Here is a 27798-nt window from a genome sequence, read left to right on the forward strand (position 1 = left end):
CGAGTGGTAACACGTTTGGGACGGCGCGTACTCTACCGCCCTCCGGGTGATCTCCATCGATGTCGACGATTCCAAAGGCGAGATGCAGCGGTCTGTCGATTAGTTTCGCCGAGCGCACGCGCGACGGTAGCTTAAACACGTAGTGATCTTCCTCGTAAGTCCACTCTATCCCATATTCGGGGAATATTTTATTCAATAGCGTGTCCGTGTCTTCGAACGTGAGCGGTTTTGTTTGCCACTTCTCCCTTGATAGCGTTATCAGGTTATCAGGCGCTTGGTTCACGTTCAGGAAGCTGTTGGGAATGGAAAATCCCTCTAGACCGACGACGTACGAATCATCCAGGTGTAGCGGCTTATCTAACGCAATCGTGAAGTCATTCAGCGTGTTGGACGGGTACAGGTCCATGCTAGCGTTCGAGAGCAGATACACGTAAAATTCATTTTCTGACATCGCTGGCGGGCACACAAGAATCGTGATCTTTGGCGTATCCGAACCAACGAACCAAGTAGTGCAATACCCCGTTAATTTTCTTCTTTCTAATCACCGCGGATATGAGTCGCTTATCGTACGAGGAAAGATGGTGGACGGGCTGCAGCTCCTGCTCGTAGAATGATCCCAGTATTTCTTTTCCCGTCGAATCTTTCACGTACACTACGGGCGGATCGGTCTTTCTCGTTCGCGACACCTCGAACACTTCGGCCGTCCACCTTTGATCGTAGCCTTTGGCGAACACGCCGCGATCTAGCGCGAGCCTCACCTGGTCCCCTGATTTATACTTGCTCTCGCGCAGGGTCGTCTTACGATTCAATCTGTTGAACAGAGCTACTTCATTTCCGGCGTTCACATTTTTCGGCTTTTCGCCCGTGACGGAGCGTACCGAGTCGTTATAGTCGGCCACTATCTTCGGCAGCGCGTTGATATAATTAAACTTCCCCGTACTAGTGAAATGCCTGGCTATTCTTTCCCTAATTGTTCTCTGCACGCGTTCACAGGAGGCCGCTTTCATTCCGCTCTGCGTGCTATAGTGATTTAGTAGCGACTGAAAGTACTGACGAACGGGGGAACCCCAAAATTCGCTCCCGCGATCCGTGAGCAAATTCTTTGGAATTCCGTGACGGAAAACTCGTTGGAAGGCTTTCTTTACGTCTTGCGGGCGCTTTGTGCGAATGGGGACCATGTACAGGTACCTCGATAGCGTATCTATGACCGTTAGGATGTACCTGAAGCCCTTGTTAAATTTCTGATATTTACGCATATCCAGAAGGTCTGCCTGATATAAATCCCGCACGTGAGTTGCGATGATGGAGCGCCGCTTAAATTTTTTCTTCACTGGCTTGTGAAGGGTGTAAGCATCTTCTTTTTTCAGCTGTTCCACGGCTTCTGCGTGCGTGAGCTTGTGATAACGTCGGTACCGATCCACTCCACCTAACCCTTTCTCCTTGATCTTTCTATAGGGCCCCATATTTGCTCCAGCGAGCAATTCGCTGTATTTTCAAAGCGCTTATAATTTTCGATACTTTTTTGTACCAACTGGGTTTCTTGATGAGCGCGCTACGACGTGCTAAGTAGCTCACGAGAGCCACAATGTTTGAGCGATTGATTCGCTTCCCTCTATATACTAGCACATTATCCGCCTGCCAGGTGAATACTTTCTTCAATTCTTTCAGCACAGATTTCGCGCGTGCTTTACCAACGCCGGAGAGTAGAAGATTAAAATCGAATGGATTGGGTTCCGGTTCGGGCTCCGAATGGACAGGTTCCAGAGGAGGAGGAGGAGGAGGAGGAGGAGGATGATAGTGAGCTCGCTTCAGCAAGTAATAGAGGGCTTCCAGTATTTTGCCCACTTTTACATCGTCCGAATCGTTAGATTTCAGAACTTCACCTATTTCTATTCTATGAGCCATGACCGATGGCTTTGGATATCGCTCGCCCGGCGACTCCCGCCACGAGACTTGATAGCCCTGAGAGGAGCAGTGGAAGTATGGGAATGAGACCACCTCGTTGTCCCCTAATATATTTCTTCAACTGCCGGGGGGGCACTTATGAAGTGACTTGTAGGCGAGGAAGCGGAGGATTTTTTTGTGTTTCTTCAGGTTAGTAGTAGGTACTGGACTCTTATAGTGCACAACGCCCAACTGGCCTGAACACGATTTAATTAGCAATTAGAGCTAATTGGGACCCCCCACATTAATCAGCACCCTCCAGGGAGCCACCACACTAATTGGGGAAAGTCTAACTCGTGTCCAGACCAGCTGAGCGTTGTGCACTATGAGAGTCCATAAAAAATAAAAAAATAGATAGAAATAGAGTGGAGAGAAGGAGTTTAATTGAAGATCAACGGCGCCATCTTGAAGAAAGCGGTCCGGAAAGGCCGCTGACCGTCGCTGGGCGACGGAGCACACAGGCAGGTTGCAAAGCATCGCAGCTATGACCACCAGTTCCGGACATCCTGTGACGTCAGCTGTGACGTCATCACGGCATGTCTGGGCAAGTTACGACAGCTCTGGGCATGCAAGGAGAAAAACACTCGTAATACAGAGGCTGGAAAAGCAAGAGTATGCAAACCATCAATAGCTAACAACAAAAAAAATTAGTTACACAACAAATGAGCCCACCAGAACAGGAGCGCAGAACCATGCGACTGCTCCATCCGAGAGGCAGGCAGAAACTGACTCGTAATGGTTTTTGTCCTGTATAAACCCCACAGCTGCACCCCCTAGCGGTTACTTTCTCAACTAATCTCACAACAAAATTATTAAGAATCACGCCAGCGCTACTCCCGGTCCCAAGGCAGAAGATGATAGAAAATGGCGGGAATGCCCGGACAACAGCAACCAGCACCCGACGTGCACGGGCACGAAAATCGCAAACAAAGCGGGAACAAAGTTGGCGAAATCATTAGTTACACAACAAATCACCTCACCACAGTAGGAGCGCAGACCGATGCGACTGCTCTCGTCGACAGCCAGGGATCAAGTGACGACGGAGCGAACGACCGCACGTCTTCTCCCAACGAGAGCCAGAGGTGGACTGACGTAAGCGCCACTCTACGGGTGCTACGCATGCGCGCGCTCGTAGCGCCCTCTGCGCGCTCCTACCTGCGAGAGGCTAAGAGAGAAGAGCATTCCTGCGCCCCCTGCTGGCCGTTCTCATTGGTCGTGAGGCTAAGTGAGAAGAGCATTCCTGCGCCCCCTGCTGGCAGTTCTCATTGGTCCAGACATCATCCTATTGTCTCAGGGCTACACTGTTTTTTTCCACTAATGCTCCTTTGGTCAATCTGCAGTGAAGCCATGGTATGACGTCATCATGCACCTGCGTGGCTCAAGGACGCGTGCGCTCTAGACAGGGGACCTATTATTTATTGAATCACTATCCCAAGATTATTTCCTTTATTCTTCTATAACGATTGCATAGGAAACTATTGCAGAAGAGCACCATGCATGAAAACTGATCGTAGGAATTCCAAAGTCTTACTAAATGAGACTTGCAAAAGAACAAAACATCCTAACATGTAACTCCATCAACGGCTAATAAGAGGACTAGGCACTCAACAAATCAACACGCGCAGAACTCAGGGCAGCACTATCGTCAAGACGACAATGTTCCTTGTCAAGAAAAGACAAAATACAAAGCGTTAACAAAGGAAAGCATGCATATCGGGGCATGTCAGGACACGTCAGGACAAATTCACACGACTGTTGGGCAACAGAGGAAAACGAACACTTGAACAGAGTGAAAAAGGCACTCACCATCATTTTTCCCGTTCACAGCATTCCCTCATTGTAAATCCGCTCGTCACAAAATCCACCTGCATCGTCGAACACCATTCACCAGTGACGAACCATACATCCACACCCCATCAGAGGCAGACAGAACCCCACCTAAGCTACGCTCTTCCACTGACGGCCAACGCCAGGATCATAATTACCGTGTCTACACCCGCCAGTGTCCAAGAGAGAAGTGAATCCTTGCGCCCCCTGCAGGCCAGTCTCATTGGTCGTGACGGCATCCTATTGTCTCAGGGCTACACAGTTTTTTTCCACTAATGCTCCTCTAGACAAGGTCAACCTGAAACAATAGTCTCTCAGTATGCGGTCATCATGCAGGTGCGTGGCTCAAGGACGCGTACGCTCTAGACAGGGCACCTGTTATTTATTGAATCACTATCCCTAGATTATTTCCTTTATTCTACTATAATGATTGCGTAGGGAACTATTGCAGAAAAACACCATAGACAAGAGGAGATTGTAGCATTTCATTCCCAAAGTCTTACTGTACAGGAAAAAAAAATGGTTCAGCAAGACATAAAGTCACACACCTGTCCCCCTCGCGGTTACTCTCTGAACTAAATGAATCGCAAAATTATTAAGAATTGCTCTACTCCCATTCAAGGCAGCACTATCGTCAAGAATATGCCTTGTACAAAAGGAAAAAAACTACATGCAGAAGGAAAGCATGTCAGAACAAGCCCAGGCATGTCAGCACATGTTTGTCAGACAAGGGGGGAAAAAGCGAAAAGAAACAAAGAAGGAAACCAGCATCAAACTATTTCTTCTTATTCAAAAACAGTGCTCATCATAAATCTGCCCAGGACAATACACACTATTTTTCTATTGCCACACTTTTTTCCAGTAACGGTCAATGCATTGCTACAGACTGCGTGACGTCATCACATCCTGTCTGAAGAAGAAGACACCGGCAAAGACTCCTATTATTTATTGAATCGCAAGATTATTTCCTTTGTCCTACTCTTAATGACATTGATTCTCTCATTAAAATTCAACAAAAAAGCACCCCGCATATTATCGATTTTCACCCCAAAGGCTCATCATGGTCATTAGAATTACAGTAAACTGCCACTGCTCTTTTAAAATAATAAGTGAGACCACTCAACATCACCTCCAGGCTTATGTAATACATGACCCTTTCTATGCTCATACATTCGTTGTCTGAGGCTACACCTGCGAGCAAAAAAGGCGCGGAAGCCGGGTGGGCAAAGTTCCATTCACGCATTGCGAGCAAAAAGGCGCGAAAGCACAAGACAGAACGCCTTTAGGGGAACACGATAGCATTCCTATACTATATTAATGATTATTGCATTGCAGTTTAGAAAAACTACAACTAAACTATAATTTTAGGAGCCCAACTTTCTATGGAAACTATAATTGCCCTATTACTTGGATCGCTACTAATGAAGCGCTCCAATTTTTTCTCTCTTCCCATTTCAGCCTTGTCATGCAGGGAAGCAGACTCATATCCAAAATAATTAATTTACACTGAGGGTGCCGTGCTTCAGGAATTCCTATCCTGCGCTCAGATGCAAGCATTTCTTCACGGATACCTTTAACAGCTGACTTCCTCAACATATCGAACACCCAACAAAATCAAACAAACAATCAGAGAAACCCTCTTCTCAGCTGCACCATGCGACTTTCTTCTGCGTAAAATCGGTGATTTGAAGAAGAGAGCAGCGAAAAATTGCGCGCGCTTGTGCTCGACCTGAAGCATATGCCAATAAACCAAGAAAAAGGCACTCATGTCTGGTATCTGATAGTGCCACATACACAGACGCATTGCCCTTGCGTAAAGAAAGCACAGGACACGGATACACAAAATTCCTTAGGTGAGCAGGGAAAAGGCTTAAGACCACAGGTCACGACACATCGCCACGCGGCTAGCACAACATGACACCAACAAGATACTAGCAGCGGGAAGAACTGCAACACTGCTAAACAAGTCCAGACATGCCACGATGACGTCACAAATCAGGAGAAAAAAAAGCACACGCATGCACGCACAGAGGACAACGCATTAAACACACGGAGCGCTCAGGAATAATCGTAGCGTTACCGCACATCGCTACGAAGCTCAACGTCTAACACAAGACGACGACAACAACAACATATTAACGAAGGGTAAAAATTGCAACACTGAACAAGTCCAGACATGCGACATCGCATACAAAACACTGCTCATCGGGGAAAAGGCCTAAGCCTGCGGCGGATCATCATAGAGCATACACAACTTCATTTTTCTATTTTGCGTAAACTAAACGCGGTCTGCTTGGAAAACGACGTACAAATTTTCTTAGGAAGCAGAGAAATATAGAAATTTGTACTCCGTGCTCAGATACCAGCATTTCTGCTCAAAAACCTGCAAAATTAAGCTCTGCTTACTTCGTTAAGATATCGAACACCCAACAAAATCAAACAAACAAACAACCCCACTTCCACTGGTAGAACACTATTCAGCTTTTACGCAGGAGGCTTTCTTCTACATAAAAAGTAGAGAAAATAAGAAAAGAGCAGCGAAATATTACACGCACTTTTGCTCGCATAGCTATAAGAGAAAAAAATAAATAAAATAACGACGCACACGCTAATAAACTGTGACAAAGACACCCATTTCTGCTATCAGATAATTATTGCATAATGCTAAATACTCATTTGCATTGGCCCTGCGTGAAGAAACCACAGGACAGGGATACACAATCTATCTTAAGCGAGCACGGAAAGTCACTTCTACTCGAACAGCTTAATACCATAAAGTCTGAATTTTTGCAAAGAAAATAAAGCCTGAACAGCGCTACGAAGGTGACAGACACGTACTAACAGACAAACAAACACTTCTTCGAGTCTGTATTATCTTTTAAAAAATAACGAAAGCACACATAAAAAAAATCAAATCGGCTAGGTAGCCTACCAGACGTTGTGCCTTAAAGTTGGCTGCACGCAATGTGCGGAAGCATGCTGTGAAGCCAACTTGCGGTTTTGCTGGATGCACATGAAGTCCGATTCCAATTGGAAATCGCGCTAAGGACGTGCCAAGCGTGGAATTTTCGCAAGATTAATCCCAATACCTGGAATTCTGTTCATTTTAGCGGGAATGCTGGCGCTTGTGCTCCATTATTCGAAATTTTCGAATATTCGAATTTCTCGATTATCAAATTTTCGAATACGAATAGGGTTCGAATATCAACAATATTCGAACAATATTCGAAATTTCGAATATTCGCACACCTCTAGTGAATACTGACACTCAACGATATATAACAAAAAACAAACAAATTCCATTCTCATGAACTCTCCTCTGCCGAGCAGCTTTCTCCTGCTCTACCTGGATGCTGACTTTCCCCCCCTCACCTACATTCTGAGTAAAAACAGTGACAGAAGAAAAGAACCGCGAAAAATTACACGCATTTGTGTCACAGGACAGGGATACCCAAATTTCCTTAAGTGAGCAGGGAAAAGGCTTAAGTCGGTACCGCTCAGGAATAATCGGAGAATCACCGCGTATCGCTACGCGGCTAGCGCTTGAACAGCGCTACGAACGTGACAGATACATACAAACAAACAAACAACAGCAGGACCGGCGTCGGGCACTCATAAAATACCCTGGCCAAAACAAAGACTTCGCCAGGTTCGCGAGGCAATTCCATTAAAAACGCTCGTCCTATCCTACAGATAGCAATGCAAACGCGACTGCCCTTATTTTTTAAACCACTATTTCACGCAATAGTACATAAATTACATAAAATTAAATAGTACATAAAAATTTCGTACCACACGAAAAGGCAAACACTTACTTGTCAAGCGGGGTCCGTTCGCGGTTCGGGCGCACTGTTTTATCACTTAAACAGCAACAGAGCTGACATCGTAGTACCCTCGCGATAAATCTTTTATTCCAGCGCCGGCAGAATGCATTCAGAAAAGGCTTCGGGTGTGTAAGGTCAGCCCAAGGCGTGTTGATAGGAGCGCGCTGCTCTGTTGGGTACCCAAGCTTGCAGCCAGCGATGCTGGAATGATTATTTTATTTTATTTTATTTGGAGTCATTATCGGCTCACCTATTTAGTGAAGACCTATGAACACGGTTTGGTTTAAAAATGATGAGAGCTACAGTGTGTAGCGAATGATGTTCACATTTACGCGTCTGTATAATGATCGCTGCGTAGAAGCACGGCACCGTTTTCTTCGTATAGCGAACATGCATTCCTTTCTTTCTTTATTGGTTCGCGCCGGCCGAGTGACGATATCCTATTACATCCGGAACGAGGACCGATTGTCTTGCGTAAGCATACATGTCTGTGCCGTCTTTTGACGATGGCAGGATAATTATTGACCTGAGGAATAATATGGATTTATGTGGTTGTGAAAATAGACTTTGTGTTTGTGAGTGTGAAAATGTTAGTGTGTGTGTGTGTGCCTGTGTGTGTGCGCGCGCGCACGCGCTGGGACCCCACTTGACAAGTAAGTGTTTGCCTTTTCGTGTGGCACGAAATTTTTATGTACTATTTAATTTTATGTAATTTATGTACTATTGCGTGAAATAGTGGTTTAAAAAATAAGGGCAGTCGCGTTTGCATTGCTATCTGTAGGATAGGACGAGCGTTTTTAATGGAATTGCCTCGCGAACCTGGCGAAGTCTTTGTTTTGGCCAGGGTATTTTATGAGTGCCCGACGCCGGTCCTGCTGTTGTTTGTTTGTTTGTTAGTATGTATCTGTCACGTTCGTAGCGCTGTTCAAGCGCTAGCCGCGTAGCGATACGCGGTGATTCTCCGATTATTCCTGAGCGGTACCGACTTAAGCCTTTTCCCTGCTCACTTAAGGAAATTTGGGTATCCCTGTCCTGTGACACAAATGCGTGTAATTTTTCGCGGTTCTTTTCTTCTGTCACTGTTTTTACTCAGAATGTAGGTGAGGGGGGGGGGAAAGTCAGCATCCAGGTAGAGCAGGTGAAAGCCGCTCGGCAGAGGAGAGTTCATGAGAATGGAATTTGTTTGTTTTTTGTTATATATCGTTGAGTGTCAGTATTCACTAGAGGTGTGCGAATATTCGAAATTTCGAATATTGTTCGAATATTGTTGATATTCGAACCCTATTCGTATTCGAAAATTTGATAATCGAGAAATTCGAATATTCGAAAATTTCGAATAATGGAGCACAAGCGCCAGCATTCCCGCTAAAATGAACAGAATTCCAGGTATTGGGATTAATCTTGCGAAAATTCCACGTTTGGCACGTCCTTAGCGCGATTTCCAATTGGAATCGGACTTCATGTGCATCCAGCAAAACCGCAAGTTGGCTTCACAGCATGCTTCCGCACATTGCGTGCAGCCAACTTTAAGGCACAACGTCTGGTAGGCTACCTAGCCGATTTGATTTTTTTTATGTGTGCTTTCGTTATTTTTTAAAAGATAATACAGACTCGAAGAAGTGTTTGTTTGTCTGTTAGTACGTGTCTGTCACCTTCGTAGCGCTGTTCAGGCTTTATTTTCTTTGCAAAAATTCAGACTTTATGGTATTAAGCTGTTCGAGTAGAAGTGACTTTCCGTGCTCGCTTAAGATAGATTGTGTATCCCTGTCCTGTGGTTTCTTCACGCAGGGCCAATGCAAATGAGTATTTAGCATTATGCAATAATTATCTGATAGCAGAAATGGGTGTCTTTGTCACAGTTTATTAGCGTGTGCGTCGTTATTTTATTTATTTTTTTCTCTTATAGCTATGCGAGCAAAAGTGCGTGTAATATTTCGCTGCTCTTTTCTTATTTTCTCTACTTTTTATGTAGAAGAAAGCCTCCTGCGTAAAAGCTGAATAGTGTTCTACCAGTGGAAGTGGGGTTGTTTGTTTGTTTGATTTTGTTGGGTGTTCGATATCTTAACGAAGTAAGCAGAGCTTAATTTTGCAGGTTTTTGAGCAGAAATGCTGGTATCTGAGCACGGAGTACAAATTTCTATATTTCTCTGCTTCCTAAGAAAATTTGTACGTCGTTTTCCAAGCAGACCGCGTTTAGTTTACGCAAAATAGAAAAATGAAGTTGTGTATGCTCTATGATGATCCGCCGCAGGCTTAGGCCTTTTCCCCGATGAGCAGTGTTTTGTATGCGATGTCGCATGTCTGGACTTGTTCAGTGTTGCAATTTTTACCCTTCGTTAATATGTTGTTGTTGTCGTCGTCTTGTGTTAGACGTTGAGCTTCGTAGCGATGTGCGGTAACGCTACGATTATTCCTGAGCGCTCCGTGTGTTTAATGCGTTGTCCTCTGTGCGTGCATGCGTGTGCTTTTTTTTCTCCTGATTTGTGACGTCATCGTGGCATGTCTGGACTTGTTTAGCAGTGTTGCAGTTCTTCCCGCTGCTAGTATCTTGTTGGTGTCATGTTGTGCTAGCCGCGTGGCGATGTGTCGTGACCTGTGGTCTTAAGCCTTTTCCCTGCTCACCTAAGGAATTTTGTGTATCCGTGTCCTGTGCTTTCTTTACGCAAGGGCAATGCGTCTGTGTATGTGGCACTATCAGATACCAGACATGAGTGCCTTTTTCTTGGTTTATTGGCATATGCTTCAGGTCGAGCACAAGCGCGCGCAATTTTTCGCTGCTCTCTTCTTCAAATCACCGATTTTACGCAGAAGAAAGTCGCATGGTGCAGCTGAGAAGAGGGTTTCTCTGATTGTTTGTTTGATTTTGTTGGGTGTTCGATATGTTGAGGAAGTCAGCTGTTAAAGGTATCCGTGAAGAAATGCTTGCATCTGAGCGCAGGATAGGAATTCCTGAAGCACGGCACCCTCAGTGTAAATTAATTATTTTGGATATGAGTCTGCTTCCCTGCATGACAAGGCTGAAATGGGAAGAGAGAAAAAATTGGAGCGCTTCATTAGTAGCGATCCAAGTAATAGGGCAATTATAGTTTCCATAGAAAGTTGGGCTCCTAAAATTATAGTTTAGTTGTAGTTTTTCTAAACTGCAATGCAATAATCATTAATATAGTATAGGAATGCTATCGTGTTCCCCTAAAGGCGTTCTGTCTTGTGCTTTCGCGCCTTTTTGCTCGCAATGCGTGAATGGAACTTTGCCCACCCGGCTTCCGCGCCTTTTTTGCTCGCAGGTGTAGCCTCAGACAACGAATGTATGAGCATAGAAAGGGTCATGTATTACATAAGCCTGGAGGTGATGTTGAGTGGTCTCACTTATTATTTTAAAAGAGCAGTGGCAGTTTACTGTAATTCTAATGACCATGATGAGCCTTTGGGGTGAAAATCGATAATATGCGGGGTGCTTTTTTGTTGAATTTTAATGAGAGAATCAATGTCATTAAGAGTAGGACAAAGGAAATAATCTTGCGATTCAATAAATAATAGGAGTCTTTGCCGGTGTCTTCTTCTTCAGACAGGATGTGATGACGTCACGCAGTCTGTAGCAATGCATTGACCGTTACTGGAAAAAAGTGTGGCAATAGAAAAATAGTGTGTATTGTCCTGGGCAGATTTATGATGAGCACTGTTTTTGAATAAGAAGAAATAGTTTGATGCTGGTTTCCTTCTTTGTTTCTTTTCGCTTTTTCCCCCCTTGTCTGACAAACATGTGCTGACATGCCTGGGCTTGTTCTGACATGCTTTCCTTCTGCATGTAGTTTTTTTCCTTTTGTACAAGGCATATTCTTGACGATAGTGCTGCCTTGAATGGGAGTAGAGCAATTCTTAATAATTTTGCGATTCATTTAGTTCAGAGAGTAACCGCGAGGGGGACAGGTGTGTGACTTTATGTCTTGCTGAACCATTTTTTTTTCCTGTACAGTAAGACTTTGGGAATGAAATGCTACAATCTCCTCTTGTCTATGGTGTTTTTCTGCAATAGTTCCCTACGCAATCATTATAGTAGAATAAAGGAAATAATCTAGGGATAGTGATTCAATAAATAACAGGTGCCCTGTCTAGAGCGTACGCGTCCTTGAGCCACGCACCTGCATGATGACCGCATACTGAGAGACTATTGTTTCAGGTTGACCTTGTCTAGAGGAGCATTAGTGGAAAAAAACTGTGTAGCCCTGAGACAATAGGATGCCGTCACGACCAATGAGACTGGCCTGCAGGGGGCGCAAGGATTCACTTCTCTCTTGGACACTGGCGGGTGTAGACACGGTAATTATGATCCTGGCGTTGGCCGTCAGTGGAAGAGCGTAGCTTAGGTGGGGTTCTGTCTGCCTCTGATGGGGTGTGGATGTATGGTTCGTCACTGGTGAATGGTGTTCGACGATGCAGGTGGATTTTGTGACGAGCGGATTTACAATGAGGGAATGCTGTGAACGGGAAAAATGATGGTGAGTGCCTTTTTCACTCTGTTCAAGTGTTCGTTTTCCTCTGTTGCCCAACAGTCGTGTGAATTTGTCCTGACATGCCCCGATATGCATGCTTTCCTTTGTTAACGCTTTGTATTTTGTCTTTTCTTGACAAGGAACATTGTCGTCTTGACGATAGTGCTGCCCTGAGTTCTGCGCGTGTTGATTTGTTGAGTGCCTAGTCCTCTTATTAGCCGTTGATGGAGTTACATGTTAGGATGTTTTGTTCTTTTGCAAGTCTCATTTAGTAAGACTTTGGAATTCCTACGATCAGTTTTCATGCATGGTGCTCTTCTGCAATAGTTTCCTATGCAATCGTTATAGAAGAATAAAGGAAATAATCTTGGGATAGTGATTCAATAAATAATAGGTCCCCTGTCTAGAGCGCACGCGTCCTTGAGCCACGCAGGTGCATGATGACGTCATACCATGGCTTCACTGCAGATTGACCAAAGGAGCATTAGTGGAAAAAAACAGTGTAGCCCTGAGACAATAGGATGATGTCTGGACCAATGAGAACTGCCAGCAGGGGGCGCAGGAATGCTCTTCTCACTTAGCCTCACGACCAATGAGAACGGCCAGCAGGGGGCGCAGGAATGCTCTTCTCTCTTAGCCTCTCGCAGGTAGGAGCGCGCAGAGGGCGCTACGAGCGCGCGCATGCGTAGCACCCGTAGAGTGGCGCTTACGTCAGTCCACCTCTGGCTCTCGTTGGGAGAAGACGTGCGGTCGTTCGCTCCGTCGTCACTTGATCCCTGGCTGTCGACGAGAGCAGTCGCATCGGTCTGCGCTCCTACTGTGGTGAGGTGATTTGTTGTGTAACTAATGATTTCGCCAACTTTGTTCCCGCTTTGTTTGCGATTTTCGTGCCCGTGCACGTCGGGTGCTGGTTGCTGTTGTCCGGGCATTCCCGCCATTTTCTATCATCTTCTGCCTTGGGACCGGGAGTAGCGCTGGCGTGATTCTTAATAATTTTGTTGTGAGATTAGTTGAGAAAGTAACCGCTAGGGGGTGCAGCTGTGGGGTTTATACAGGACAAAAACCATTACGAGTCAGTTTCTGCCTGCCTCTCGGATGGAGCAGTCGCATGGTTCTGCGCTCCTGTTCTGGTGGGCTCATTTGTTGTGTAACTAATTTTTTTTGTTGTTAGCTATTGATGGTTTGCATACTCTTGCTTTTCCAGCCTCTGTATTACGAGTGTTTTTCTCCTTGCATGCCCAGAGCTGTCGTAACTTGCCCAGACATGCCGTGATGACGTCACAGCTGACGTCACAGGATGTCCGGAACTGGTGGTCATAGCTGCGATGCTTTGCAACCTGCCTGTGTGCTCCGTCGCCCAGCGACGGTCAGCGGCCTTTCCGGACCGCTTTCTTCAAGATGGCGCCGTTGATCTTCAATTAAACTCCTTCTCTCCACTCTATTTCTATCTATTTTTTATTTTTTATGGACTCTCATAGTGCACAACGCTCAGCTGGTCTGGACACGAGTTAGACTTTCCCCAATTAGTGTGGTGGCTCCCTGGAGGGTGCTGATTAATGTGGGGGGTCCCAATTAGCTCTAATTGCTAATTAAATCGTGTTCAGGCCAGTTGGGCGTTGTGCACTATAAGAGTCCAGTACCTACTACTCAGGTTTTTATGAAGTTCCGTCGAAAGTGGGATATTTCCGCGTAGAATATTCAGACAGATTTCCGAAAGGATTCGAATGTCGTCGCAGCTGAGCTCTTTAAGTAACTCTGCGCGGTGCGTCGGTTTGCTGGCGGCCAATACTTTGAGGAGCGTGAGATGTCTTCTAAGATCGGCCGTCATTTCGCGGGCGTAAACAGGAACTGCCGGTCGTGCGGTAAAATACCCGTTCGCAGGCTACGAGAGGGAGGTGTTTGCGCGTGCAGATCCACAACTAAATAACCGTGCGCCTTCTCCGTCGCCTGGTTATATGCGTCGAGAAAATAGGAAAGCCCCTGTTTCCCGAATACCTGACGTCCGAAGGTTTCGATCTGTTGTACGGACCGCGCATTCCGGAACAATACGATATAACTGGCGTTAAGCGATATCGTTCGAAAAGCGGCGTTATGATAGAACGAGGCTTGTGTGATCAGGATCACTGACGCGTTCTTATGGTGGCTACCACGTACAAACAACGACTCTACCTCCGATAGAACCCCCTTTTCCGTGATTTGATCGTCAATAACTATGAGAGTGGGATATCGCTCATCCCAATCTGCGGGTATCCGATCCATAAACTCCACACCATCGAAATCCTTTTCCCAGCCGGCTGCATACTTTCGTACGTAGAGTATCTTCTGCGGTGGAATGCTAAATAATTCGGGGTGTCTCATTATATTCTGCGTGAGCACCGTCTTCCCACACATGGACGCGCCGGAGATGAGAATTCGAGCAGGGTGCTGGAACTGCATGCGCATCGTGGAATAACTTGAGCAGACTGTGTAGCGAGGTGTGATGCATCTTTATTTTCATCCATAGCTCCTAGAGCGATTGATGATCGTCTCCAGGACTCTTATTTCTTCCTGACATAGTTCCTGAAGCTCGCGCAGTGATTGCTCCCTGTAAGCCGACAGGTACTCGTCCAAGATTTCGCGTACGATTTCCCGCAACTTGTTTGCGGTGATACGGGAGCGCAATATGTGGCAGCACATCTCGACGAAGTTCTCTCGCTCGTGTGACGCCTCGAAGCGGAACCGCGTGGAGTTGATGCACCTGAGTCGCGCCATCTGGTGGCACGAGGTAAGTTTGGATGTATGAGATAGAGACATTGGTTTAGAACCATCTGAAGCCGCCGCCGCCGCCGCCGCGCACCGTCTGGTGGCGGGCCAATCGGTAAGTTTGAACATCTGAGATAGGGCCGCAACGGGGTCGCCGCCGTCTGGTGGGTGCCGGTGAAGGCAGTGGCGGCCAATCAGAGGGGGCTGGGAGAGTGCGCGGACCGGCTTAGAATGGACCAATCAGATGGGTAAGTTTGGACATCTGAGATAAAGCCGCAGCGGGGTCGCTGCCGCCGCGCTTGGACCAATCAGCGGTCGCTCCGGGGCGTGCACCAATCAGCGTGAAGCCGGGGGGCGGGGTGGAGTCAAGTAATTAACATAAACGGGCGGGGGGCGGAGCTATGGTGAACCAATCAACGCGATCAGTAGCGGTGGCCAATCAACGGGCGCGGGGCGCGGAGCCAAGTAATTAGCATGAAGGGGTGGAGCTACGGTAAACCAATCAATGCTCAGTCAAGGCTTAGCATGAGCCAATCAGCGTGTGAAGGGGGGGCGGAGCCAATTAATTAGCATGAAGGAGCTACGGTCAACCAATCAAAGATCAGTAGGCTTAGCATGGGCCAATCAACGTGGGAAGTGGGCGGAGCTAATGGCGGCCAATCAGATGGCTTTGGATTTGGCTTGTGTTGGCTTAGAACTGGATTGTGTTGGCTTAGAATCGGCCATCTTGGATTAGAAAAAAGATGCCGTTATAGCGCTCGGTTCTTGTGCCGCTCGGTTCTTATGCCGCTCCAAAATTATACAGTCTATCTCTATACTACTTGCAGCGCCTGCTCCTTCAATCCTCCAATCAGAAGTCTTTCCACACGGGTCGCAGCCCAACCGGCTCTGGCACTTGCTGACTTCTGCTTTCAATACTGGTCTGAACCGGCTGCCCCTGACTTCTAGGTCTGCTAGCTGTCATGCACCGCGTAAATTTATTCCGTAATTCCAAAACAACGGTGAAAAGTGTTGTGATGAGGAGTAATTTATTTGAGTAATTGCACTGACACAATCGGCAGGTTGACACATCTACATGCACTGAGAGTACAATGCCCATTGCGTAGCGCTTCTTGGCACACTCCAACAAAGTTCAAACTCGCAAAGCACACACATCGACACAGCGTATTCCCAACAACGAACAACTGTCACATACTTGCGCACAATCTCTTGATCATCGTGTCCTTGAGTGTTATACTCCAAACATAAAATGTTGTTGATTCATGAATCCTGTTTTCTTGTCACGGCTACGCAAATCTGACGGCGCTAGAATGTGTTCATCGAGCCAGAATTCACAACGACACTTCAGTTTGAAATCCGGGTGGCTGTTCGTAGACCGACGCTTGTGTCGAAAGACACTACAACACCATTTTAAAGCACCATAATACCCGGATACGATGGCGAACGGCGAACGCACTTGCCTCCCAACGACAGGCAGCGCCCATACGGCGTCCACTGTTGAAATGTCAAATGGGTGCAAGATACGCATGGATACGCATGAAGGTGAATTTGGTGAATGTCAACATATAAAGTTAATTATTTTTACTGAGAAAGGTTTCACAGTGTCTGTTATCGTAAGGTATCTCCGTCTTTGTGTTTTTTGTTTGTTTTCGTTTGTTGTTCGGTTTTCGTGTGGTGTTCCGCGGTTCTCGTTCGTTATTATGTGATTTGGTATTGTACTGTTGTCGTTTGACTTTTTCCATTATCGTATTATGTTCTACGAGTGTCTGTGTGTGTGTGCTACAATAAGACCTCGACCCTTATTCTGAAGGGGCTCGTTATTTTATTCACCACATCGCCACCAGCAATCAGGTGGAGTATAGACGCTGGCGATGAAACTCCCTATTCCTCATCTCAAAATAACGTTATTGTCACGAGTGCTTTGCAGTTGTTCAGCTGTCAGCGTATTTCATTACAGAAATTCGAAGCGCTGTGCACGAAGAGCATGCACATGCATGACTTATCACACACGCTGTAGGAGCGACTTCACATACGAGGTTAACACAGCAGTTTATTTGCTTCCACCGTACCTCACAGATCAAAAGAACAGTGGAACAAATTGGCATATTGGCGTAGGTTCTGCATCCGGTTCTTCGGCACAGCTGAGTGAATGTGAGGGGAACCTGCAAGCACAAGCGCATTGTTTATAGAAAATACATGGTCTTGAGATCTGTAGGAGCAGTCACACATACTATCTTAGTACGCAATGGCACCAGCGAAGTGCAAACAAGTCCGAGTTGTCAGATGCACGGAATACGAATAAACAGATTTTTCTTCAAAATAAAGAGCTTACCTGCGAAAAATTATGCCTCTTTCTCTGTCCGCGTGAAATGTACTCAAAGCTGCAACAAACTGGCATGGCATGCCCTTTAATTCAAAAAAAATTTAAAAAAAATACGGGCAGCACCGCTTGAACTAAATGCAGACGACAGGATGTGATGGGCCCACCAATATGGCGGCCGGTGACCACGCTGTGGAGCCCCTATGCGCGATCCAGCCTATACTATAGAGATCAGTGGGCTGTACCTCCTGCGCGTTTGGCGCGCGTCCATCTTAGTTTAGGGGGCCGACAGATCGAAGTTTGGAGACGGATAACTGAGATTACGAGCTGGTAGGATGATGTGTGTTTTCGATGTGGAGGCTGTCAAGAAGGACAGGCTCTCATTCTGTCATCTCGATTTTCCTCCAAACTGTCTAAAGAAAAATAATTTGTAGCAGATGGCGTGCAAAGTTCGATGCGCCTGCGCACGCCATCTGCTAAAAATTAAATATTTGAATAAATTATGCACTTGACGGCCAGGATGCCACAAAAAGCCCGCATGGTCCCAAAACCAACCTGCTAAAACGAAACTCACGTTGCTCCCTTTTTATACAAAACACGTCTTAATTTTAACAAAAAGCCGGTATATTGCGAAATATTTGGAAAACTTAAATCCGTGTTAAGTGAATCGCTCTTTAATGGTTTACCGTTCTGTTCCCGTTTTCTAAGGCTTCAACAACTATTTTGCGTTGCGTAGACGTGGTGATTTCAACCGAACACATGGTAGCAAAATGCCAAACTAGTAAGGGTAAAATAATTTTTATCTCATTAACATTTTATTGTCTAACATTATAAGTGTCCACCTTTAGGATACTTGAGAAAAATGAGTTTGTTACAAAATATGTATTTGATGTTCTACGGTTGCTTTGTAGGGTAAAGGTAACGACCGGGACGGTTGATGGCCAAGGCTCAAACGCTATTGACAGTGATTCAGGTGAGGTCCAGTACGGTCCACTAAGGTCCAGTAGGTTCAGTAAGGCCTGATACAGTAGTTACTACTAACAATGACCCTATTCGTTAATGTCTGCGGATACTTTTGTGTCGTAATGAGAGCAAAATATATGCAACAGAAAAGCGCCAAATAGAATTTGTGTATACCAGTCTGTGGATTATTTCTTAATTACCCTATAAGGGGGTTTCCTAGAGATATTGCTTTCAGTGGTTATCACAAAGTCGAACTCTGAGAAGTAGAGTGTTGCATCGCTTGCAATGAGATTTTTAATGGAGGGGTTTTAAGTTGAATTGTGAGATAACAATGAAAACAATATACTGTTGTTCGCATGGAAGTCGAGCCTCCTCGGAGACAACGTCGTATGTGCTAATTTCATCTATTAGTGATTAACCTTTAACGGGATACTTCGGAAGCAAATTTTAAGATTGCGGTATTCCCACGATCAGTTACACGAACAGAACATAGCCGTGAAATATCTCACTTGAAAACGAATGGGGAATCATAACAACGACTTTAGAAATTTGAGAAAAAAAATCTGGCTTCCACTCCGGAGCAGGGAAGTGATACGATATTGGGTCGGCGCTAACAGAGTGTCTCGGCGAAGAATCAGTGTTCCACGGTGACGGCCGCACCTTTGGAGGTCGCAGTGCAAGCCAGCAAGTACATATACAAATCAAAAATGGCCGAAGCTCTGTGGCTCTGTCGTTTTCCTACATTATCATTCACTGGCTTGCACTGCGGCATTCAGGAGTGCTCAGTCACCCTCCCAGGTGTATATCGCTCGATGAGCGACCCCTGGTTTGCCAATTCCGGACTATGCGCAGCTACCCAGAGCTGACGAGCCGCAAACACGGCGAAACACGTGTCCTCTGGTGCTGTCGCATCGTTCCAGGAGTATCTGTTTCTCTGCGTGCAGCCATAGAAGCCATCTTAATCTGTAATTTTGAATTTCAAACACGTCTAGTGTCATTTACTTGTTTCTTTAATGGCTTTTTTTTCCTGCATTATAATTCACTGGCTTGCACTGTGGCATTGAGGAGTGCTCAGTCACTCTCCCAGGTGTATTTCGCTCGCTGAGCGACCCCTGGTTTGCCAATTCCGGACTATGCGCAGCTACCCAGAGCTGACGAGCCGCAAACACGACGAAACACGTGTCCTCTGGTGCTGTCGCATCGTTCCATGAGTATCTGTTTCTCTGCGTGCAGCCATAGAAGCCATCTTAATCTGTAATTTTGAATTTCAAACATGTCTATTGTCATTTACTTGTTTCTTTAATGGCTTTTTTTCCTGCATTATAATTCACTAGCTTGCACTGTGAATTGATGTGTGCTCAGTCACTCTCCCAGGTGTATATCGCTCGCTGAGCGACCCCTGGTTTGCCAATTATGGAGTATGCGCAGCTACCCAGAGCTGACGAGCCGCAAACACGGCGAAACACGTGTCCTCTGGTGCTGTCGCATCGTTCCATGAGTATCTGTTTCTCTGCGTGCAGCCATAGAAGCCATCTTAATCTGTAATTTTGAATTTCAAACACGTCTAGTGTCATTTACTTGTTTCTTTAATGGCTTTTTTTCCTGCATTATAATTCAATGGCTTGCACTGTGGATTGATGAGTGCTCAGTCACTCTCCCAGGTGTATATCGCTCGCTGAGCAACCCCTGGTTTGCCAATTCCGCACTATGCGCAGCTACCCAGAGCTGACGAGCCGCAAACACGTCGAAACACGTGTCCTCTGGTGCTGTCGCATCGTTCCAGGAGTATCTGTTTCTCTGCGTGCAGCCATAGAAGCCATCTTAATCCAATTTTGAATTTCAAACACGTCTAGTGTCATTTACTTGTTTCTTTAATGGCTTTTTTTCCTGCATTATAATTCACTGTCTTGCACTGTGGCATTGAGGAGTGCTCAGTCACTCTGCCAGGTGTATATCGCTCGCTGAGCGACCCCTGGTTTGCCAATTCCGGACTATAAGTAGCTACCCAGAGCTGACGAGCCGCAAACACGGCGAAGCACGTGTCCTCTGGTGCTGTCGCATCGTTCCATGAGTATCTGTTTCTCTGCGTGCAGCCATAGAAGCCATCTTAATCTGTAATTTTGAATTTCGAACACGTCTATTGTCATTTACTTGTTTCTTTAATGGCTTTTTTTCCTGCATTATAATTCACTAGCTTGCACTGTGAATTGATGTGTGCTCAGTCACTCTCCCAGGTGTATATCGCTCGCTGAGCGACCCCTGGTTTGCCAATTATGGAGTATGCGCAGCTACCCAGAGCTGACGAGCCGCAAACACGGCGAAACACGTGTCCTCTGGTGCTGTCGCATCGTTCCATGAGTATCTGTTTCTGTGCGTGCAGCCATAGAAGCCATCTTAATCTGTAATTTTGAATTTCAAACACGTCTAGTGTCTTTTACTTGCTTCTTTAATGGCTTTTTTTCCTGCATTATAATTCACTGGTTTGCACTGCGGCATTGAGGAGTGCTCAGTCACCCGCCCAAGTGTATATCGCTCGCTGAGTGACCCTTGGTTTGTCAATTCCGGACGATGTGCAGCTACCCAGAGCTGCCGAGCCACGAATACGGCGAAACACGTGTCCTCTGGTGCTGTAGCATCGTTCCATGAGTATATATATATATATATATATATATATATATATATACCTTCCTATACCTTCCTATATATATATATACATTCCTTCATATAGTTATGAAGGAATGAAAGGCAAACAACAAAGGGTAGGGGAAGTAAAAAACTGGGCGATTTATTACAATTTAAACTAATAGATAGAAAGACATCTAGGGGTATGGTCAACGTTGCGGCGGAAGCTCCGCATTCTTCAGGACTAAGAGATTTGAAGGGTGTCCTGAAGCTTTTGTAGATGTGTACCATGACGTCACAGTCGGGGTTCGCACCACCTGGCGGTCGTTAGGGTCAAGCTATATATATATAGATACTCATGGAACGATGCGGCAGCACAAGAGGACACGTGTTTCGCCGTGTTTGCGGCTCGTCGGCCCTGGGTAGCTGCGCATCGTTCCGAATTGGCAAACCAGGGGTCACTCAGCGAGCGATATACACCTGGGAGGGTGACTGAGCACTCCTCAATGCCACAGTGCAAGCCAGTGAATTATAATGTAGGGGGAAAAGCCATTAAAGGAACAAATAAATGATGCTAGACGTGTTTGTAATTCAAACTTACAGATTAACATGGCTTCTATGGCTGCACGCAGAAAAACAGATACTCATGGAACGATGCGGCAGCACCGGAGGACACGTTTTTCGCCGTGTTTGCGGCTCGTCGGCCCTGGGTAGCTGCGCATCCCCCTGCATTATAATTCACTGGCTTGCACTGTGGCATTGAGGAGTGCTCAGTCACCCTCCCAGGTGTATATCGCTCGCTGAGTGACCCCTGGTTTGCCAATTCGGAACGATGCGCAGCTACCCAGGGCCGACGAGCCGCAAACACGGCGAAACACGTGTCCTCTGGTGCTGCCGCATCGTTCCATCAGTATCTGTTTTTCTGCGTGCAGCCATAGAAGCCATGTTAATCTGTAAGTTTGAATTACAAACACGTCTAGCATCATTTATTTGTTCCTTTAATGGCTTTTCCCCCTGCATGATAATTCACTGGCTTGCACTGTGGCATTGAGGAGTGCTCAGTCACCCTCCCAGGTGTATATCGCTCGCTGAGTGACCCCTGGTTTGCCAATTCGGAACGATGCGCAGCGACCCAGGGCCGACGAGCCGCAAACACGGCGAAACACGTGTCCTCTGGTGCTGCCGCATCGTTCCATCAGTATCTGTTTTTCTGCGTGCAGCCATAGAAGCCATGTTAATCTGTAAGTTTGAATTACAAACACGTCTAGCATCATTTATTTGTTCCTTTAATGGCTTTTCCCCCTGCATTATAATTCACTGGCTTGCACTGTGGCATTGAGGAGTCCTCAGTCACCCTCCCAGGTGTATATCGCTCGCTGAGTGACCCCTGGTTTGCCAATTCGGAACGATGCGCAGCTACCCAGGGCCGACGAGCCGCAAACACGGCGAAACACGTGTCCTCTGGTGCTGCCGCATCGTTCCATGAGTATCTGTATTTCTGCGTGCAGCCATAGAAGCCATGTTAATCTGTAAGTTTGAATTACAAACACGTCTAGCATAATTTATTTGTTCCTTTAATGGCTTTTCCCCCTGCATTATAATTCACTGGCTTGCACTGTGGCATTGAGGAGTGCTCAGTCACCCTCCCAGGTGTATATCGCTCGCTGAGTGACCCCTGGTTTGCCAATTCGGAACGATGCGCAGCTACCCAGGGCCGACGAGCCGCAAACACGGCGAAACACGTGTCCTCTGGTGCTGTCGCATCGTTCCAGGAGTATCTGTTTCTCTGTGTGCAGCCATAGAAGCCATCTTAATCTGTAATTTTGAATTTCAAACACGTCTAGCGTCATTTACTTGTTTCTTTAATGGCTTTTTTCCCCTGCATTATAATTCACTGGCTTGCACTGTGGCATTGAGGAGTGCTCAGTCACTCTCCCAGGTGTATTTCGCTCGCTGAGCGACCCCTGGTTTGCCAATTCCGGACTATGCGCAGCTACCCAGAGCTGACGAGCCGCAAACACGACGAAACACGTGTCCTCTGGTGCTGTCGCATCGTTCCATGAGTATCTGTTTCTCTGCGTGCAGCCATAGAAGCCATCTTAATCTGTAATTTTGAATTTCAAACACGTCTAGTGTCCTTTACTTGTTTCTTTAATGTTTTTTTTCCTGCATTATAATTCACTGGCTTGCACTGCGGCATTGAGGAGTGCTCAGTCACCCGCCCAAGTGTATATCGCTCGCTGAGTGACCCTTGGTTTGTCAATTCCGGACGATGTGCAGCTACCCAGAGCTGCCGAGCCACGAATACGGCGAAACACGTGTCCTCTGGTGCTGTAGCATCGTTCCATGAGTGTGTATATATATATACCTTCCTATACCTTCCTATATATATATACATTCCTTCATATAGTTATGAAGGAATGAAAGGCAAACAACAAAGGGTAGGGGGAAGTAAAAAACTGGGCGATTTATTACAATTTAAACTAATAGATAGAAAGACATCTAGGGGTATGGTCAACGTTGCGGCGGAAGCTCCGCCTTCTTCAGGACTAAGAGATTTGAAGGGTGTCCTGAAGCTTTTGTAGATGTGTACCATGACGTCACAGTCGGGGTTCGCACCACCTGGCGGTCGTTAGGGTCTATATATATAGATAACGAACGTTGAGATAAATGGGAGACGGAAGACAAAAGGGGAAGTAGTCAAACAGGGTTTACTAAAGCTTAAAAGTTATAAAAGCTTGGGGCGAAGTATCCATTACGGCGAAAGCTGCGCTTTCGTCAGGACGAAATAGCTGAATGTAACTACGAGGCTGACAATGGGGTGTATCCCAGAATGCTTCTGTGTCAGGACCAGGGGTGAGGTCATAGTCCTTGTAGGTCAGTGGGGTTTTTGATCCGGCTGAAACGAAAAAAAGAGAGCAGGGTAGTTAAGCATTTTATTGTTGACTGTATGGCGCTGGCATACAGTAAACAATGTTTTTTGAACAACAATGAATTATTTTTTTTGCGGAACGCGACTGGGAATGCTCTACTGCGCTGGACAAAAGTTTACGGAACACGCCCCAGTGCATTCTTTCCTGGAAGCTACATGGTAGCAGCGAATTTTTCCGTGCGGACATCTACATATGTGCGTTACCTTGTGCGTTACTTTTGCGTTACTCATGAGCGTTACCTTGGCGCATGCTTGTAGGTCCGTACGGTCCCATTTGCTGCTAGGGTGTTACTTTGAGAAAAGATATTTGCCGGAGCCTGTCTCGTAAACTTTTGTCCAGCACTGTACGTTAACGTTGGTGTATTGTATATATCCTGTCATGTATGTATTGTTTTTCTGTTGACAGGGTTTGGCGAAACTAATACCACACTGCTTTACTCCGACTACAAGAACTGCGCTGTTGGACTTTTCCATGGAGGAAATGTTAAGGATGGACCACGTAAGTAATTATCTTGTTGTCTCACGTTAAACTGGATTGAGACCAAGTTATCTTTCGACCAAAGAAGCGTTGAAACCAATGACAACAGAAAAATCTCTTACTGGGCGGAATATGTTATCGTCGCAACAATGCCACTGTCAAGGTCTGGTACTGTCCTGTCCCTTGGCTTGTACTAAATACTGGCCACGATTACGTAGCAGGATCTGCGACAATATTGTGCGTAAAGGCTTAACCGAGAAACAACGCTGATTGGTAGGTTTCGCGCGTCCTAGCCTTCTTTCAGCGGTGTTACAGATCTGTAATGTGGTACTTGATTGTGGAGGGACGTATTGCGCAAACTAAACCACATCGATGTCGGAAGAAAATAGGTTGAAAATGAAGAAGTCCCAATAACACATCTATTCCCAACCTTGATCGACGTCTAAGGCAACTTACCCAGGGCACAAAAGATTACCGTTCTTTGAGAGTTTTTCATGGTTCAAGGACCTTCACCTGAACCTTTCCTATTTTCGAGAAGAACCGCTCTTGTGTGATCGACTTTTGTGTCCCACACCCTGAACAATAGCAGCTATTCCAGAGTTTCTCGTATGGCGAGAACCTTACTCTGAACCTTTCCTATGTCTGTAGAGAGGGGGAGAATGGATAAGGGCCTGCCAGCGTCCCAGTTTTGACGAACATTTTAAAGGTGAAAAATACGGAGAGGCCTAATAACTCCAAAAAAGTTGCTCGTCGAAGGTTCATTTTTGGGCTACAGTGACCTTCACTTGCAGTGCCACATTGATCCAGCGTTAAAACTCTATTCGCGATTAAAATTCCAACGGAGCGATACTCCATTCAAACTTCGTGGAGTTACACCACTTAACGAAGTAACATATCAACTATTCGGATCTCCAATAATTTTATGCACTTTGCATCGGTTCTGTCCTATATTATAAGAATGGGGAGTAGATATATGCACCTCACTGTGTACCAGTGGCGTATCCACGAGGGGGGGGGGGGGCTAGGGGGCTCGAGCCCCGCCGGGTGTATCCCGTTTGAAACTTTGAAAAATAACCTTTCAAGAATAAACACGTAAGTAGGCACGGTTAATAATAAATCTCCCAGAATATATGCTTAAAGGTCAACGCACAAAAATAATCGTTCAAATATCCCCGTGTAAATAAAAACGCTAAGGAATCCCCGGTGAGGAATATGTCGTTAAAAATAAATCGTTTGAGAATCCCCCCAAATCAACCATACGGTTGCTACTGTCACGTGGTATGGCCGCGAGTGAAATAGACAATCCGCTTCGACAAATAGTCCCAAAGTCGTCGAATTTAATTGGACTCCTGCCATGAGTATACTTCGTACATCGGACGAGTGATACACGAAGCACACGATACACGATACACATACACGAAGCAAGCGTGCTTCACTTGAACGTCAGTGTAAAGCGAACTCAGAGCACACGCACGAACGAACGAGCGCTCAGCACTGCCACAGTTCCCGTCGATGCTTTTTCAAGCGAAATAACGCGGGACATACATATAATGCATAGGCTTTTCTACGCTAGAAAGGAAAACATAGCAACAACACACACACAGAACAAATACGGCAGCCCTGACAGAACACTAGGTAGAGGGTGAGTGTTAACCAGGGCAAAAACCACCAATATAAGCTATGTCTTAGTGCTATCCTCTGCGTAGAGATACACGTCTATCCTACCGCTGTCGTGTTGGGCAATTGGATATATTTTGGAACAGTTTATTTTTAACGATATATTTTTAAGCAGTTTATTTTTAGAGATATATTTTCGTGGTGGATTCTTGAGCGATTGTTTTTTGGGCGGGAATTTTGCGTGGTTGATTCCTTATCGGGGAATTTGATGCAGTTTATTGTGAAACAATATATTTTGAGAGAGGTTTTCTTAAATGATTTATTCTTAAAGATTATTAGTCTAACCCCCGCCCCGCCTACCTGCCACGACCCGACCCACGCAAATCGTGCAAATTCGAGGAGAAAATAAGATATGGGGGGGACCAATGTGATGATCGCGAAAGTTCTTGCAGTTCATGGCGTCTATCTAAGCAACACTCTTGAATGGTTTTCAAAGTATGAGCTTTTCAAAATAGTTCCAATCTCGTGACACCACCTCATTGGACATAACAGCCTATGTAATCGTATTGTGAACGTCCACATCAATTATTTTCGTTCATTTTTTTTCAACCGCATTTTGCGGTGTGCACAAGTATGTGTGTGTTGTCGCACCCAGGATCAGCGGGGGGGGGGGGAGGGCGAGTTTTCGTATCGAGCCCCCCCTACCTTGGAGGTCTGGCTACGCCACTGCTGTGTACGTATCTACTACATACGGTACATATCACTGCACAACTTATATTGGTTGAGAAGTTATTTCCCTTTCCCGTACTCACACACGGACATAACCAGGAACACAATGTAACTGTTGCCTCTCACTCCATGCGATCAAAGTGTGAACACCACATTCTGTTACAGGCAACACTACCGCCTCTGGAAACGTTTTTAATTAAGAATGTTACTTTCATTCTACTTCGGCATTACGTGATTATGATCGCAAGTCATTCGCATTCATTCGAAGTCCCACTGAATCATGTAAAACGTTGTATATCATGACATGTGGCGTGTATCTTTCTACAACAATTGCAATGTTCTGCACTTATTTCGCTGCGGTTCAATGAAACTGCCATAGCCGTTAACATGCTATTAACAAAGTTATAATTGACTTGTACATATTTACTTTTCGTGTTGTAGATCTATCCGTCACGAAAACGACAGGTGACTATAGATAACTGTCAAAACCTACCTGCCCAGTTATGTCACCTAATGCCACACCCGTGTGCCAACATGCAACTTAGACTGCAGCAACTTTGCTGCGGAACGCAAAGTATTGTAAACGAGCTATTCCAATGCGGACTGTGCGACTGTGCAATGAGCGAGCTCACATCTCCATTTTTTATTTCTCCTATCATCATCATCTTCATGTACTAAAAGCTGGGGCAACGATTTATGTTTCGGCTATAGTTTCAAAGCTTACAGTGGCCTGCGTTTGTTTACTCTATTGCTGTTGATTAATGATCACATGTCATCATGGTTTTACAAGTCTCGTGATACCATATCAATGTTTCGCAGATCCGGAACTCTTTAAGTACAGCGCCGGCGCAGACGACAGCCAGGCTCTTCAGTGCTGCGAAGAACGCTTCGCAGAGGAACTTCAAAGGCAGGCCAAAACAGCAGCTGATGTTATTGAGGTCAACAAGGACTGCGTTTATCCTGAATAGACTTCCGAGTAAAACTGTCCTGCGACGACAGGTCAAATAAATATTCCAGCATTTTTAACGGCTGTGTATGAGTGTTTTGCTTATTCTTCAACATCAGAGCTCAACTTTACATTAAAACACGTCAGAGCTAACCCCTGCACAGCGTGTTACTAGTACTTGGTTCAGGGGAGACAGGGACATACAAGCCTTTACATGTTACCACCTCATGTTGCGTCACGTTCGGGCGGAAAGCGAGCGTCGGCTCTTTTAAATCGGTTCAGGACAGAAGACCCCTGCCGAGCATATCATGCGGGCAAATAATTCGGCAATGACGACACTAGTCTCACACCTTGCAATCATTAA

At 45.8% G+C, this 27798-nt stretch overlaps 1 protein-coding gene across 2 annotated transcripts in view; it reads left to right on the top strand.

Moving 5' to 3' along the window:
• LOC135372706 (uncharacterized) overlaps window positions 1–27514 on the top strand; it is a 45572-nt gene extending 18058 nt beyond the window's left edge. For both annotated transcript variants that reach the window (XM_064606201.1, XM_064606200.1), the window contains exons 4-6: window positions 18059–18120; window positions 24071–24163; window positions 27308–27514. In XM_064606201.1, coding sequence (XP_064462271.1) covers window positions 18059–18120; window positions 24071–24163; window positions 27308–27456 — 304 coding nt within the window. In that variant the 3' untranslated portion in view covers window positions 27457–27514. The remainder of the gene's footprint in view (window positions 1–18058; window positions 18121–24070; window positions 24164–27307) is intronic.
• Window positions 27515–27798: the final 284 nt, after the last annotated feature.

Source organism: Ornithodoros turicata, unplaced genomic scaffold (assembly GCF_037126465.1).
Source record: "Ornithodoros turicata isolate Travis unplaced genomic scaffold, ASM3712646v1 Chromosome161, whole genome shotgun sequence".
In the NCBI taxonomy this organism is placed as follows: Eukaryota; Metazoa; Arthropoda; class Arachnida; order Ixodida; family Argasidae; genus Ornithodoros; species Ornithodoros turicata.